Below are 16,817 nucleotides of genomic sequence, written 5' to 3'. Positions count from 1 at the left end.
GTAGATCAAGTATGTCTGGCTTATCTCAGTTAAGTTGTTAGCCTGTATTAATCAACATGAGTTTCTGTTACTTAACTTGTCTTGGGGTTTGTTGCATTTGTACTCAGCTATCTCTTTTCTTCCTCTTTAGGCCTCGCCTTGGAGTCACTCTTCACAAGGTTGTGGTAGCAGGGGCCCTTTATCTTTTGTTCTCTGGCATGGAAGGGGTCCTCAGAGTTACTGGGGTCAGTACTGCTCAATCTGAGTTTTTGTGGTCCTTTTCCATTTTGTGATCATTTTGTTTTTGTCTTGAAGTTAATTAGAAGTGTCTGTGGGCTTCTTTACTGTTTTCCTCTAAGTCACCTTTGGGCTCTTGTTTCCAAAACATATGTATAATTTATTTTTCTTTTTAACCTCTTAGAGCTTTATACATTTAATGTGTGATGAGATGTGAATGCTTTCCCACCTGTCCCCAAATTACTGCTTATTTACTAGTTCCTCAGTGGAAAGCAACAATGGGCTCCATTCTTGCATAAGTGACAAGCATTTTTTGATTAATCTAATTTTTGTTTTAAAGTGACAGTGCTCTTTGCTTAACCAGGACTGGAATTTCAGAGGTTTCTTAAAATTGAACTGATTATATTTTATATAATTATTGAGAATTACATAATTATGCCTTTATCAGGGATGAAAACCAAAGCACTGAGATATATGATAAAGAAATTTATGTTAGAGCTGGTTTAATTTGAAGAAGTGGGCCTCCGTAGCTCATTACTCTCTGTAATCAGTTATCAGATTAAAGATGATAAATGCTGTAAATTTTTCTCTCAATTAAACTGAGCTCAGTAAGTTTTGCAACAAATTGCCCCTTAAGTGAAACACTTTATGGATGCACATTTGGTTTTCAAGTTGCACTGTCCTCTGTATGTAATTTTCTTAGACTTTCAGCAACTTTAATCCTGTCAATTTCATTTTCTTTCTCCTACTACTGTAGTATTTTTCTTATCCCTTGACTTTGATAGTAAACCTGGCCCTCTCAGCAATTGATGCCTGTATTATTTTATGGATATCCTTTCAATAATGCCCTGGTGATTGAGTAATTAGGATTGAATAAGTAAATAGTATCTTAAACTTAGGAAAACAAGCAGCATAATTTTGGGGACAGATACTTACTTGCCTTACATCTTGTTTTGAGATGTAAAATATTTTTTCGTAAAATATGTTGTATACAATTCTAGAAATCAGTAATTCTTAGTATATAAATGATGCAGAAAATTTTGAATGTGAAAAGAGTCTTTGACTCAAAATCAAAATGATGAAAAATGATAGGTTGGGATGGGAGCGTATACTGCCAGAACATTTTTGGTGTAGTCACTTCTTAATTTGGATCTTAATGTGGTGGTTGTCCCTTATTAGTTAGCAGCATATTTCACTGTGTTGAGATTGTAGTCAACAAGTTGTGTGAAATGCTAACAGCTGTATATTCTGCATGATGGTTTATCAGAAGGGAAGAATGATGTAGGTACCACATGTTACTCCACTTTGTTTTCTTTAAGTTAAAATGCAAAAATCACTCCAGTTGATTATATAAATGCAGAATCATGTGCTGATTTCTTCTCTATGCCTCTCTGGACATCTCTTTTTTCACCATCTCTTTTTCTTTGTCTGCAGGCCCAGACTGATCTTGCTTCCTTGGCCTTTATCCCCTTGGCTTTCCTAGACACTGCCCTTTGCTGGTGGATATCCTTCTCATTGGCTAGTTTGATGGCCATCCATTTTCTTCTTTTGGAAAAAATGATCTTTCTGTAAAGGATTTTTTTTTTTTTAATTTGTTGATTACTCCTTAGTCTGGGATTAGGGAATTTTCAGTCTAAAAACCTGAGGCCTGAGGTAAGAAGTTTTCTTGTTTGTTTTTAATTTTTCAAATTGCATCAGAAATTAGTGACTGTGTCTGAGCACAAAATACAAACTTCTAGCTTTCCTTTTATTTATTTACTTTTTACACCTACCTCTCCTCCTTTTTTTTAAAATGAACTTTGACTTTGAACTTATTTGTCCATCCCACTTAGTGTTAGAGTAACTGACTGCTCTGCCATTTCTTTCAGCCTCTAGGAATTATTAAATGCTTTGAAAACTATGAAAAAATTTTGATTCTTAAAATATGGTTTCAAGACTTCATAAGGTTATTTGACTCTTAAAATTCTATATGAGTTTAGCAGATTTAAGTCCTTACAGGTCAAATGTTTTGAACCCCTGTTCAGAAGGTGACTTGTAATTGTCTGAAGGCTTCCACTCTTTGAAGTAAATTTTGATTCATTTGCAGGTGAAGTCAGTCAGCACACAACAGACAAATTTCTTTTTCTCCTGCTTCTTAAAATTAAATACTGTTTATTAGAGATTTGGCCTATTGAATGAAGGATTTGAATTTTGGGATTTCTTTTTTTTTTTTTTTTTGGTTTTATGTATATGCTTCTAGGTATAATTGTGCAATATTATTGTCTTGATAAACTAATGGTATAAAAGGCTGAATGTAAACAAAATAAGTTTATGAATTTGAGTAGATTGTCATTTATCAAAAATCTTTGAAATTAAAATGTTTTTGGTTCAAATGATCAAGCTTTCCTACATCAGTATCTTTCAAGTGTGCTTTGTGAATCTCTGTAAATACAGGGAGGAATGAAGAGGAAAGTGGGACAAGACGAAACGGAGAGAGAACCCAGTGTTTAGGTAGCAGCTAGATATTTGTCAAAGCACAGAACAAGCTCCAGCTCACTCATTTTTGTGTCTGCTCATTCTGAAAGTTGGATATGAGGGCAGATATCCTCTTCAGTAGTCATCAGTTCCCCTTCTGTCTTCTGTGGCAACTTCTCCTTGGGAATAATGTTAAATGGAGAGTCATTACTTTCAGAGGCTAACTGCCTGCAATACTCAGCCAGTTGTAGTTGTACCATCCTTTTAATTCAGGATCAATCTAGCTGCGGATGGTAGTTTTCTTAATGTTACACGAGGGATCTAAGTGTAGAACTGTAGAAGGTTATAGGCATAAGTATTTATGACCCTAGGCTAGGGTTAGCTGGGACAGTGAGAACAGAGTTACTTAACCTTAGAGGAAGAAAGATAATGCTGACTCCTATTCCCTTGCCTGTTACTCATTTTCATTTTCTTCCATTTGTCTTCATTTTCTTTTTCATTTTTGTTTCTCTGGAAAGCTGCTTCCTGTCTTAATTTCTCAATTTTTAATAATTTTTCTCTTCTTTTTTTTTCTTTTTCCATTCTCATTTTATCCTGGTTCTATCTACTCTTCAGTATCTCATTGAAAATGAAGACTTTCTTATTAATCATGTTGAGGCCTGGGAGTGTTTGTGAGATTGAGAATAAGCAAGCTGTAAGACCTCTTATCATTAAGATAATATCTTCAGAGAAACTTGAGAATTAATTTACTAGCTTATTGTTTTTTTCTGAATGTTGATTTCCTTGACCTTCAAACACATATTTATTAGCCTGACTCAAACAATGAAGCTATTAAAACTTAGGCGGAACATCGTAAAACTCTCTTTGTATCGACATTTCACCAACACACTTATCTTAGCAGTGGCAGGTAAGTCTTCCTGATGTTTAAATGGGATCCTTTTAGAGTAGAGATTCTTAATCCGAGAGATCATAGGTGGACTCTTTAAAATTAGATAGAAAAGTTTTGTGCATTTTTCTTGGGAAAGGGGTCTTTAGCTTTTGTTATTCTCCAAGGTGTCTGTGGTTCAGAAGAGATTGAGAATCATTTAAGTATAATAGGTGAAGAATAATTGCATTTACTTTCAGTTCTTAGTATATCTCTATCCTGTATTCATTCTTTTTTCTTGAGGCAAGTTAGTTTCAGTGCCATACAGCATTCATATTTATTTTAGAAGACATTAATTAATACTTCCTTGCTATAGAGTTTTAGGTCAGGATATGTTGCCTTTATATTCCTTCCACATCTGTTACTAAGCATGCATAAAATATAGGCATTAGGTAGACCACAGCCAAAGTAGGTTTATTTTTTGCCTTTTGGCTCTTGTAACCAGTATAGTGAGGTCTGACCTATGACTGGAACCAACAGTTGTGTTTTACAGTCGTTTTATCAACCTTTCCCCCCATTTGACTGGCTAACAAAAAATTAACATTTACAATATTAAGGGTAAAGGAAGGGAAAAAATTATTGCTATTGCTGGTAAAAGCCATATTTTGAATATTGTCTTTTCCAGTTCTCAGGGTTACTGAAGTAGTCAGTAGTAAACAAAACTACTTTTTTAAGTACAGAAATTTTTGACAAGAGTACATATCGTGGACCTTGTATCGAGTAGTTAAGTAGTTTTGTATTGAATAAGTGTGTAAAATAACAGAAAGTGTAGTGATCATGTTTGGGAGTTAGGGATGTGTGAGGTTCCACTTAACCAGAATTGAACGATGTAATGGGGGATGTAAACCAGCATTCACACTGACATTTGTTTTTTCTATTTCCTCTTAGCATCTATTGTGTTTATCATCTGGACAACCATGAAGTTCAGGATAGTGACTTGTCAGTCGGTGAGTTAACAAACAACATACATTTAGGAATAGTGTACTGTTTGTTGTACACAGACAGTTATGTTGATGACAGTGGTAAGGTTTACATTTTATAAAAAATTAGGGTTAGGTCTTCATTCTGGGAGTTAGAATGCTTCTTTCCTCTTGAGTATTTTATATATACCCTATATGGTATATACAAGTAGTTCAAGAGAATTTTATAAATGATAACCACAGACTGTCATAACCCTGTCTTGCCTTAACTAAAGATTCTCAAACAAAAAATCCAGAGTCTTAAACATTAAGTTTGTGTGAATAATGCTGATCTGAGTAAAAACCATGTCCTTAAGATCTGAGCACAAAGAATATGGCCAATAACATTTCTTTGGAGGGAGCTCAAGCTCTAGTATGGTAAAATTAAATAAATAGAAGTGAAAATTATTAAAAAAACAACAACCTGATATTATTTTCTCTTACCTTGTATAAAAACCCTTCCCTAAAGATTCTCAGCTACAATGAACCACTGACAGGTACTCTGTCTGCTTAGAGCCTTTTCTTTAGTAAACACTACAAGGAAAGAAATTAGGTTCATTTACTTTGTTTCCTAAGCACGTGGCACAGTGCTTATTAGCACATAACAGGCCCTTAGTACATACAAGTTGAATGAATAAATAAGTGGTTCTTGTTCTATGCAAAGGGCTTTGCGAACAGCTGGTTAAGATGGTATATTAATATATAAATTTTTGCTCCCCTTTTGGTAGGATTGGCGGGAGCTGTGGGTGGATGACGCCATCTGGCGGTTGCTGTTCTCCATGATTCTCTTTGTCATCATGGTTCTCTGGCGACCATCCGCGAATAACCAAAGGTTTGGGGACACTTCTTATTCAAGCTGATAACCACTAAATGGATGTGTTATCAATTAGGCGTGGTTCAGTGAGTGACACTGTTAGGGCTGTGTCATATAATGGAAGTAATACTTTGTGGGTCCATATTTAGGAAATTGGGCTTATGTACTATTAATTTGAGTTGTGATTTTCAACATGCTGCCTCTCTTTATCTCTCTGAGCCTTAGTTTCCTTTTCATATAATGAGGGGGGAAATTGTTTCCTATTGATATGAGGTCCTTGTCAGTTCTGACATCTTCTGTTAATATTTGTACAGGTAAGTAAAAGGGAAGTAGATTGTGACAATTGTAATGAGGGTATCACCTATCTACTTTCCAGGAGGAAAGAACAATTTGTATAGTTGTTAGCTCAGCTTACTGTAACAACAGAAAGGGTAAAATGAGAACTTAAGTGACTGTGGAATAAAAATTGATATGTGAATTTGCTTTATTTTTGGGCAAATCTCAATTATTTAGGAGTTGGCTGTCTTTATTTTGTTATTAGCCACACCTTTGTTTTTCTTATTTTTCTCCTTTCTTCTTGTGCTTTAGACAGTTGTGAGTTTATATTATATAGCTGCACCACCAAAGAGGGAAAAGGTTGAGATGGTATAACCAACGGTCTGTGACCCTGCTTTACATTAGTTTTTTTTTTTAATCGATAGACGTCTCATAGATTTATTTCTGTGTCATGTTATGTATTGATATATGTATGTATACTCTCTTTTTATTGTCAATATAGAAATTTATTTGAATTCAAAATAACATGGTTATATTTGGATATTGAGGTCCTGGTGTCTGGATGTCAGCCTCCAGCTTCTGGTTGTGCTGGAATGCGAAGCATGTCCACATACAGGGCCTTCCAGATGCCACACGTTCTGCAGAACGCAGGCCTCCACAGTATTGCATGTAGGATATACTTGCCTTTGGCAGTCAGGCTGACGATTGATAGGTGTCAAAACTTATCCTTCTGAGCCTCAGTGAGTAGGGGAAGATTCTGGGCTTCATCTCAGTGGTCAGCATATGTCCCGCAAGCAAACGCCATCAACAGCTGCAATGTGGAAGCAAAGTTCCCCTTAACCAGCTCTCTAACGTTAGGCATACCCAGCAGTTCCCCAAATATGTAGACATCAGCACCTGGTGGATGAATGTGGCCAGTGCTGCCCCCTTGACTGACTTGGCCAGGAGCAGAAATTGCTCTTGGTTCTCCCTTGTCACGTTTATCTCAGCACTCGTGGCTGCACTGAGCTGAAGGGACCTGGGCTCAGGAAGTGTTAAACTTCCATGTGGCTCTGCCTCCTTTCTTAATGAGGCTGCGCAGAGACCAGGGCCTCCTGCCGACTGCCTCCTCATACTCTGGGTCAGACTCTGCAGGCCACTAGCTTGGAAGCTTTGTCTTCCAGTGTACTGCGCAGGGCCACTGCTCTTATCATTTCTGGCAGCTTCTCAGTCTTCACTGCCACCTCCCTCTACAAATTGATCTATTGATCTTCTGCTCATTTTCTGGCTATATCTATACACAAGAATTTTCCCTTTCTTCAGTCTTTTAAAAAAAATGTTTGCTTTACCTCTCTTCCTTTCTCCTTTTTTAAAAGTACATTGTGCACACTCCCTATAACTGCAGTGTTAATAGCCTAATGTGATGTATTCTTCCACATTCTATTACTTGTTCACATTTGGAATCTTCTTTTACTCACTCAACAGTGCACTGTTGAATGCACGAGATAACTGGTTTAAATTAAACCATCTATTTTCGTGGATGGCATTATATATATTACATGGTACAGATGTACTACAATTAATTAACTTGTTTCATATTGATAGGCATTTGGACTATTTCCACTTTGGGTGTTTCAGGGTTTCCAAGGCCACATATGTTTAAAAGGACTCATGAGACTCAGTATACAGTTGTACTTTTTAAAAAAAATTGATTAATTGTTATTTATTTTTGGCTGCACTGGGTCTTCACTGCTGCACAAGGACTTTCTCTAGTTGTGGTGCATGGACTTCTCATTGCGGTGGCTTCTTTTATTGAAGAGCACAGGTTCTGGAGTGCACAGGCTCAGTTAGTTGCATCTTGTGGGCTCTAGAGTGTGAGTTCAGTAGTTGTGGAACACAGGCTTAGTTGCCTTGCAGCATGTGGAATCCTCTCAGAACAGTGTTCGGAACCCATGTTCCCTGCATTTGCAGGGGTATTCTTAACAACTGGACCACCAGGGAAATCCCAGAGCACAGTTTGTTACAGCAAAATGGTGAGATCAGCAAGAGAAAAAGACACAGGTAGAGTATAGAAAAATCCTTGTTTGCTGATGTTCTTCGCCTCCTCTAAGGAAGTATTTATACATCATGCATGCTTCTTTTCCCAACACAAAAAATACGGTAATGTTTCTGCCCATGGAAGACCATTAGAGACTCAGCACTCAGGTTATTACTGGCGCCTGGCCATGTAAGCACCTCGTATCTTCATGCCTGCCAAGTGTCTTCAGTCATATCCGACTCTGTGCAACCCTATGGACTGTAGCCTGTCAGGCTCCTCTGTCCATGAGATTCTCCAGGCAAGAATACTGGAGTGGGTTGTTATGCCCTCCTCTAGGGGGTCTTCCCAACCCGTGGGTCGAACCTGTGTCTCTTATGTTTCCTGCCTTGACAGGTGGGTTCTTTACCACTAGTGGCACCTGGGAAGCCCCACTTTGTACCTAACATGCACCAAAATTCCAAAAGCCCAGAAGTAAAGCAAATTTTATTATAGATTGCATTGTACAGACAGCCTAGGTACAGTGGCCCACCTTAACCTAGGGAACAGTTCAAGTACCAAGTTACTGGACATCAGTCATGGAGCATCACTGTAAGTAGGTCCTTCTAAAGGCTTGCTGTGAATGCAAACTATTATATATAGAATGGATAAGCAAGTTCCTATTGAATAGCACAGGGTACTATATTCTATATTCTGTAATAAACTATAATGGAGAAGTATATAAAAAAAGAATGTATATGTATATAACTGTATCACTTTTCTTTACAGAAGATATTAATACAACATTGTAATCTATACTTGATAAAAGAAAAATAAAAATTATGGTTACTTTAAAAAAAAAATCCAGCTTCAATCTAAATAAATAATGGCTTGTAAATAAATAGTAAATATTACTGTATTACTGTAATAGTAAATATTGCTATAAATAAGTACCTTTTATGCACAGGAACATTAAAAATAGGAATAAGCTATAAGAATGTTTTAAATACCCTTGTACATTTTACCGACCCAAACTTGGGCTTGTTGCCTGTGTACAGTAAGGTCCATCTGCTGACCCTGGGTGGTGGTGAAGCGAAGTACAGTGTTTATTGCAGAACACAAGCAACGAGTCCAGGCAGCTAGGCTTAAAAGACCCAAACTCCCCTGTGGTTTTCAGAGAAACTTTTTTTTTTTTCTTTTTTAGCTCGCCAGGCTCCTCTGTCTCTGGGCTATTCTAGCTAAGAATACTGGAGTGTGTTGCCATTTCCTACTCCAGAGCAGAGAAAGGTTTTTAAAGATAGGGGGTAGGGGTATGGGGGCATGATCAGCTCATGAACATTCTTCTGATTGGCTAGAGGTGAGATAATTGGGAGTCGGTACCCATCAACCTTCTGGTTCCAACCAGTCTGGGATCTATCGACTTTTGGCAGCACATAGTTCCTCCTGGTGGGGGGTTTCAATATCTGAAAAACAGCTCAAAGGATATGGCTTAGACTATTATATGTAGCCCATAAGGAGGAACTTAAGTGTCTTTGACTTTCTTAAATGGCTGAAATATTATTGTTTTGTCTTGCTTGACTGTTTTCCTTTGCTTCCGCATTTTCTCATTTCTCTGATTGAATTTTTTCCTTGGGAACTTGGGGAAGGCCTAGGAAGCTAAAGTTTTTCTACAAACAAAAGGCCAGCAGAGGGTTTGGAGCCAGGGAGGAGGGAGGCAGCGGGGGGAGGAATTATCCCAGGAAGATCGTAGAGGGTCCTGCTCAGTTACATACATTTATTTTTATATCCTCCAGTACCCCTATGCCCCATTTTTTTCTTTCAGTGCACTTATTATCATCTAAAATGTATATACTTTATTTATTGTGAACTATCTACCTTCTCTTTCCATCCCCCACCCCTCAAACCAGAAGTATATTCCACAAAGACCAAGAAATGTCCCTGGCTACATGGAGTTAGCCAAGCTGCTGAATCTGAGGGAATGGTCCCTATAAACTGTCTCTAGTTTTGACACACAATGCAAGTTCAAGGGTTTGCAGAACCAGTTCAGATTTGATAATTCACTAAAAGGACTCAGAACTCACTGAAGGCTGTTGCATTCATGGCTATAGTTTATTACAGAAAAGGGGTAAACATTAAAATCAGCTTGGAGGAGAGACTTAGAATACAGAGTCCAGGAGGGGTCCAAATGCATCTCTCCCAGTTGTCTGCTCCCCATGGAGTCACAGACGGTGTTCCTTCCTCCTGGTTGCACTGTGTGTATGCCGATGACAGTACACACTGATATTGCCCGCTGAGGGAAGCTCCCCCGGGCCTGTGGGACACTACTGGGGTTTGATTGCCTGCTGCCTGTATGGCTAACCTTCAGTCTCCAAGGGGGCCTGGAGGTCAGGCTTGTAATCTTTAGTTGCTAGTTCTCTGGAGACTGGAAGTGATATTGTGTGCCCCAGAGTATGTGCTGTGTTTAGTCACTCAGTTGTGTTCGCCTCTTTGCAACCCCATGGACTATAGCCTGCCAGGTTCTTCTGTTCGTGGGGATTCTCCAGGCAAGAATACTGGAATGGGTTGCCATGCCCTCCTCTAGCGGATCTTCCGAACTCAGGGATCAAACCCAGGTCTCCTCCGTTGCAGGTGGATTCTTGACTGTCAGAGAGCTTAACACAAATCACATTATTAGACTATCCTGTGGCCACAGCCAGAGTGGGTAACCAGTGACACTCATATCAGGCAGGACATGCCAGGAACATAAAGATCACCTCCTGCTCTCTCATCGCGCGGCATGCCTTCAAGATGGCGCCGAAGAAAGACAAGAAGCCTAAGAAGTCAACCTGGAAGTGTAATTTGGATCTTACTCATCCAGTAGAAGATGGACTTTTTGATTCTGGAAATTTTGAACAGTTTCTGCAGGAGAAGGTTAAAGTGAATGGAAAAACTGGAAATCTTGGAAACGTCGTTCACATTGAACACTTCAAGAATAAAATCATAGTCGTTTCTGAGAAACAGTTCTCTAAAAGGTATTTGAAGTACCTTACCAAGAAATATCTTAAAAAGAACAATCTTCATGATTGGCTTTGTGTGGTTGCATCTGACAAGGAGACTTATGAGCTTCGTTACTTCCAGATTAGTCAAGATGAAGATGAATCTGAGTCTGAGGACTAGATGATGCCATCCTTTATAGGGCTTTGCTTGCTAATAAAACACATTAAGCATACAAAAGAAAGAAACATCTTGAAATGGACCTTTAGCTTATCGGTGAATAAAAAACATTACTCTGTAAAACATTCATCTTTTATTTAAGTGTATGCTGTTTATATGGTGCTGGCTTTCCTTTAATACTTTTTTATATTTTTATTGGAGTGTAGTTGATTTACAATGTTGTGTTAGTTTCAGGTATACAGCAAAGTGAATGTGTAAATAAGCTTTTGTCCACCCCGCCCCCTCCAAATACTTTGTATAAGCAGTATTTAAGTAGCTTATAGCTAGTGGAATTTCAGGATTTCTGTAATGTACTGATTTTACAGATGTCCTCAAGTTAAAAGTATATAACAAAAATACAATTTGGGGTGTTAAGTATATAATAAAATATTTAGATTTGAAAAAAAAAAAATCACCTCCTATTAGTCAGGGGCAAAGACTAGGTCTCTCTGTGTATACAAGGTGAATTTTTTTTTTTCTCGTAATATTTATTTATTTATTCTTCTATTCTTTTTTTTTCATTTATTTTTATTAGTTGGAGGCTAATTACTTTACAGTATTGTAGTGGGTTTTGTCATACATTGACATGAATCAGCCATGGAGTTACATATATTCCCCATCCCAATCCCCCCTCCCACCTCCCTCTCTACCTGATCCCTCTGGGTCTTCCCAGTGCACCAGGCCCAAGCACTTGTCTCATGCATCCAACCTGGGCTGGTGATCTGTTTCACTATAGATAATATACATGTTTCGATGCTATTCTCTCAAAACATCCCACCCTCGCCTTCTCCCACAGAGTCCAAAAGTCTGTTCTGTACATCTGTGTCTCTTTTTCTGTTTTGCATATAGGGTTATCATTACCATCTTTCTAAATTCCATATATATGTGTTAGTATGCTGTAATGTTCTTTATCTTTCTGGCTTACTTCACTCTGTATAATGGGCTCCAGTTTCATCCATCTCATTAGAACTGATTCAAATGAATTCTTTTTAATGGCTGAGTAATATTCCATGGTGTATATGTACCACAGCTTCCTTATCCATTCGTCTGCTTATGGGCATCTAGGTTGCTTCTATGTCCTGGCTATTATAAACAGTGCTGCGATGAACATTGGGGTGCACGTGTCTCTTTCAGATCTGGTTTCCTTGGTGTGTATGCCCAGAAGTGGTATTGCTGGGTCATATGGCCAAGGAATTTTTAAGAACACACTGGCACATAGCATATTCTCAGTACTAGTGAGTGCCTTGGGATTGCCGGGATTGTGAATTTTTGTTAGTTACCCTTTAACAGGTTATAGGTGTTCCCTATTATTCCTAGCTTATAAAGAGTTTATCTTGTAAGGGAGACTTTAAAACAGGAAAATAAAAATAATAAGCAACAGTAAAATGAAAAGTGCAGAATGAGTTCACAGCTAAGCATTCTGAGAATTAACCTATCCAGTAGAAGCTTTGCTGAACCTCTTGCAAGTTTCAAAGGAGAGATAAATTACTTGGAACACAGCACAGTCAGACTTTCCAAATCATAACTACCAGTTTGAAGGCTGAAATTTTGAATTATATGCTTACCCCTGTGTGGTACATAATGCTAATAAATGAACATTTTTTGAGTGCTTACTGTGAAGTATTGTTCTAAGCCTTTATTTGAATTAAGTTACCTGCTTTCTTTATTACAGTAATGTTCTGTGATTATCGCCATCTACAGATGAGGAACCTGGGGCACAGAGAAGAGTAGGGAACTTGTCTAAAGCCACAAGTAGTCTGTGGCTGAGCCTGCACTCATAACTATGATACTGTCCTACTTCTCTCTTGTTCAGAGCAGCAGTTGAGAGCTTTCTGAAGGGAAGGAACTGTTGTGTTATTCTTGAAACTGATATTATGAATGACTGTAATTGAAGTTTCAATAATTAGTCCTGTAAAATCCAGATAGTGGAGTAATGTTTTTCCTTTTCTAATTTTTTCCTTCTGTTCTACCTTTGTTCTGTCAGGTTTGCCTTTTCACCATTGTCTGAGGAAGAGGAAGAGGATGAACAAAAGGAACCTATGCTGAAAGAAAGCTTTGGTAGTGATAAAATTCACCTTTTATTTGTGCTTTAAATATTCTTTTCTGGTTTTGGTAAAGTTAGAGGAAAGCAAAAGTAAGGGTATCAGTATTTAGATGAAACCATGTTCAGTGAATAATGGCACATTAAATATCCAGTTTACTTGCTATAGATGAGACGAAAATTTTACTTTGAACTTTCCAGCAAAAATGTAAAGATGAAGAAACCTACCTGTAGTATAATTTAGTGTCAGTAAGCTTAAAATGAAGCTCTGGATCTATTTTTGCTGTCAGTGTGGTTACTGGCATAGTTAACCATATCTACTTTTTTTTTTTCTTCTACAGAAGGAATGAAAATGAGAAGTACCAAACAAGAACCAAATGGAAATAGTAAAGTAAATAAAGCAGTAAGTATGACATCTTTTCTTTTTGCCCTGTCCTCTAGCCCTTGGTGGAGTTCAGCAGTTATGTATAGGTCTTAGTGATTTTTTTAACCTGTTGTATAATTAACATTTTTAGAAACAGAGATAGCAAAAAAAAAAGAAAAAAAAATTAAAAAAAATAAAATAAAAACAGAGATAGCAAGAGATTCTGTCTGGGACCTAGTAATCTTTAACTAGATGGTTTGTTGCTATGTCCTAAAAAAGTTCCAGGCCATACTGATGGTTCTGTGTAATGGTTTTCATCAATGAAGTCATAGCCTCATTAATAACCTAAGGTGGTCTTTTTTGTAGTAAAGATCAAGATTTTTTCAGAACTACAGTGAGATATTACCTCATACTGGTCAGAATGGCCATCATAAAAAAGTCTGCAAATAACAAATGCTGGAAAGGGTGTGGAGAAAAGTGAAACCTCCTGCATTGTTGTTGAGAATGTAAATTGGTACAGCCACTATGCAGAACAGTATGGAAGCTCCTGAAGGAGTTGCCATGTGATCCAGGGATCTTACCTTTGGGCATGTTTTCGGACAAAACATAATTCAAAAAGATACAGGCGCCCACCACCCCCTCCATGTCCATAGCAGCACTCTTCACAATAGCCAAGACATGGAAACAACCTAAATACTCATCAACAGATGAATGACTAAAGATGATGTGGTACATATACGCAATTGAATACTACTCAGCCATAAAAAAGAATGAAATAACACCATTTGTAGCAACATGGATGAACAGATTACCATACTAAGTAAGTCAGAAAGGGGAAGACAAATACCACATTATGTCACTTAAATGTGGAATCTAAAATATGATACCAGTTAACCTGTCTATGAAAGAGAAAAGACTCATAGAGAACAGACTTATGGTTGGAAGGGTGGGGGGAGGGAAGGATTGGGAGTTTGGAATTAGCAAATGCAAGCTATTATATATAGGATGGATAAACAGCAAGGACCTACTATATAGCACAGGGAACTCTACTTACTAGTCTTCAATGGCCTATAAGGGAAAAGAATCTAAAAGCAAGTGGATATATGTATCACTGATTCACTTTGCTGTACATCTGAAACTAACACAACATTGAAATTCAACCATACTCCAATATAACTTTAAAAAAAAAATCCTCTGATAAACCATAATGGAGAGAACTGAACACTTTGCCATATAGCAGAAATTAACACAGCATTGTAAATCAACTATACTTTGATTTTTTTTAAAAAAAGATCAAGATTTTTTCAGTCAGCTTTTTTTTCCTTCAGAACTGTGCATTCACTCTACATTTAAAAGGGCTTTAGAATTTATTTTATTTTTAAGACTCAAAGCTTACATGAAGTAAGAACTCTAGGTATTACACTATTGAAAAGAAAGCACTTAGGGATATAGATACTATTTTACATTTCGTGTATATAGTTTAGTTTTTCAAATTAAATTATTTGACTTCTGTGTTTTCAGTCCTGTTATGTGAATATACTAATTCAGAGTGACAAAAGATTAAGTTGACCTCTTTAGATCTTTACTTGAGATGTATATTTTGGTGCATTTTAGTAACATCTGGCATTTATATGTTCTTAGCAGGAAGATGATTTAAAGTGGGTAGAAGAAAATGTTCCTTCTTCTGTGACAGATGTGTAAGTTTTTGAATCATTACCACAAGAATACTTTTTCAAAGTAGTATTTTATTATTTTAAATGAGTTGAGCTGAAGAACATAGTAATGAGAATGCTTGTAGTTAACTCTGGAAGTAAAAAATTAAATTATTGGAAATAATTTAAAGTATTAAAAACATTAAAAGATGTTAGAAACTAAAAACTAGGAATGATGTATTAATACAAATGAAAGTAATCCAGATTGTTCATTCAGATGACATTTCTGCTCAGAAAGATTTAGCTATAGGTCTTCTTAAAATCAGTGGGATAATCTTTTTGGAATTTTTGAGTTCCTTTTGATGTCTATAATGTTAATTAAACATTTGTCCTTTTAAAGTCCATACAATTTTAGTAACTGATTCTTGTGGGTTTTTTGGTCTTTTCCTGAAATGTCATTAAATTGTACTCATTATTCCACTATCCTTTATGAACCATTTATGGCTTTATTTTACATTTATCAGTTTGTTTTTCTCTCTGTAGAGCACTTCCTGCCCTTCTGGATTCAGATGAGGTTAGTAATCAAATAATATACACATAAACTTTGTGTCTCGTGGCTTAATAGGCAGTCATCAGTCTTTTGTTCAAGAACACTGATTTATTCGACTCAATAATGGCCTGATTTTGTTACCTACTATCAGTACTATCTGTGTCACTATCTTACAGATAATAAGGATAATTAGTATACTTCTAATGTTTATGTTGTTGCAGTCCATGGGGTCATGAAGAGTCGGACACAACTTGAAGACTGAACAACAACAAAATGTTTATGTTGGTTTTTAGTTGGCTCCATACACTTCATCTAGAAGGTTTCTCATGAAGTCTTGTATCAGACTTGTAGTCTGAGTTCATGGAAACCTCTTCTAGATATGTTCTGAATGTTTAGGTTATCTTGATTTCAGAAAGCCTTTTAAAAGCCTTTGCCCAATTGTGACTTACTGTATTGGATTGACTGTTAAAAATTGGTTTCTTCACTTCCCACTGACCTGCTGTGTGGTGCAGCACACAGTCTCAGATTCCTTAGCTGTTCAATGCATTGAATTAACCGAGAACTGGACCTTGCAGACAACTGAACACTTGGCTTTTTGTGGTGTATTCTCAGTTCTTTCTCTTGGGTGCCACCTTCTGCTTATAATTGGGTTGGCCTTCAGGATTTCCCTTTTGGCTTCAGCTTTCCAGACATCCATATTTCAACCAGAGAGGGCTGAGTATGTGAAACCCAGTTGGGCTGTTCAGGGGAATATGTGTTTATTGTAGTACTTTTGGTGGCAGACTTCATGGTTTTATATTGCCCTGTATGAAAAAATGGTTCAAGAACTTAAAGGAATTACAAGAGAAACAGATAAAGGACTAGAGTTGAAGAGTCTGACTCTTCAACAACATCAGACTCTTCAACAACATTGGAAACTAGAAGATAATAGAACAATGTATTTGAATTCTGAGAAAAATTATTTTCAAACTAGAATTCTATACTCAATTATGAATTGAGGGTAAAATAAAGATGTTTTCATTCATGTAAAAAAATAAAGTAATTGACATCCTATGTGTGCTTTCTCAGGAAATGTATTCTAGAATAAAATTAGAAAGTATTCTAAAGTAAAATTCCTATGTAGATGTTTATTCATAAAATATATGAATATGAGAGAGCTGTAAAGAGAAAGACTTTGGATCCAGGAAATCAAGGATCTGACACAGAGGCAGGGATAAATTCCTAGGATGATGATGTAAGAAATTCTCAGTGACAGCTGAGCAACAGGTTTGGAGAGCATTTAGTCCAGAATGGAAGAGAACAGAGAGCTTCAGGGAGGGGTATTTCTAAGAGAAAATGTGAAAAGGATAGATTTTCTGATGTAATTATCATATTGCAAAGG

The 16,817-nt window shown here is 37.0% G+C and overlaps 2 protein-coding genes across 3 annotated transcripts in view; both read left to right on the top strand.

Moving 5' to 3' along the window:
* TMEM87A (transmembrane protein 87A) overlaps nucleotides 1-16,817 on the top strand; it is a 41,826-nt gene that overhangs the window by 23,051 nt on the left and 1,958 nt on the right. The window contains exons 11-19 of one of the 2 annotated variants that reach the window (XM_070469073.1): nucleotides 131-224; nucleotides 1,651-1,723; nucleotides 3,473-3,577; nucleotides 4,484-4,542; nucleotides 5,283-5,386; nucleotides 12,814-12,887; nucleotides 13,212-13,273; nucleotides 14,876-14,931; nucleotides 15,430-15,460. In XM_070469073.1, the coding sequence (XP_070325174.1) occupies nucleotides 131-224; nucleotides 1,651-1,723; nucleotides 3,473-3,577; nucleotides 4,484-4,542; nucleotides 5,283-5,386; nucleotides 12,814-12,887; nucleotides 13,212-13,273; nucleotides 14,876-14,931; nucleotides 15,430-15,460 (658 nt within the window). Of the gene's footprint in view, nucleotides 1-130; nucleotides 225-973; nucleotides 1,050-1,650; nucleotides 1,724-3,472; nucleotides 3,578-4,483; nucleotides 4,543-5,282; nucleotides 5,387-12,813; nucleotides 12,888-13,211; nucleotides 13,274-14,875; nucleotides 14,932-15,429; nucleotides 15,461-16,817 lie in introns of both variants that reach the window. The other variant, XM_070469072.1, reaches the window with a different exon arrangement.
* Nucleotides 5,393-10,913, top strand: LOC110146113 (ribosomal protein eL22-like). Its single transcript, XM_020906804.2, has one exon. The coding sequence runs from the start codon at nucleotides 10,425-10,427 to the stop codon at nucleotides 10,791-10,793; it is 369 nt and encodes a 122-aa protein (XP_020762463.2). The 5' UTR covers nucleotides 5,393-10,424; the 3' UTR covers nucleotides 10,794-10,913.

The sequence above is a fragment of the Odocoileus virginianus genome, chromosome 6, assembly GCF_023699985.2.
Source record: "Odocoileus virginianus isolate 20LAN1187 ecotype Illinois chromosome 6, Ovbor_1.2, whole genome shotgun sequence".
Classification (NCBI taxonomy): Eukaryota; Metazoa; Chordata; class Mammalia; order Artiodactyla; family Cervidae; genus Odocoileus; species Odocoileus virginianus.
This window is presented reverse-complemented; position numbering and strand designations above follow the sequence as displayed.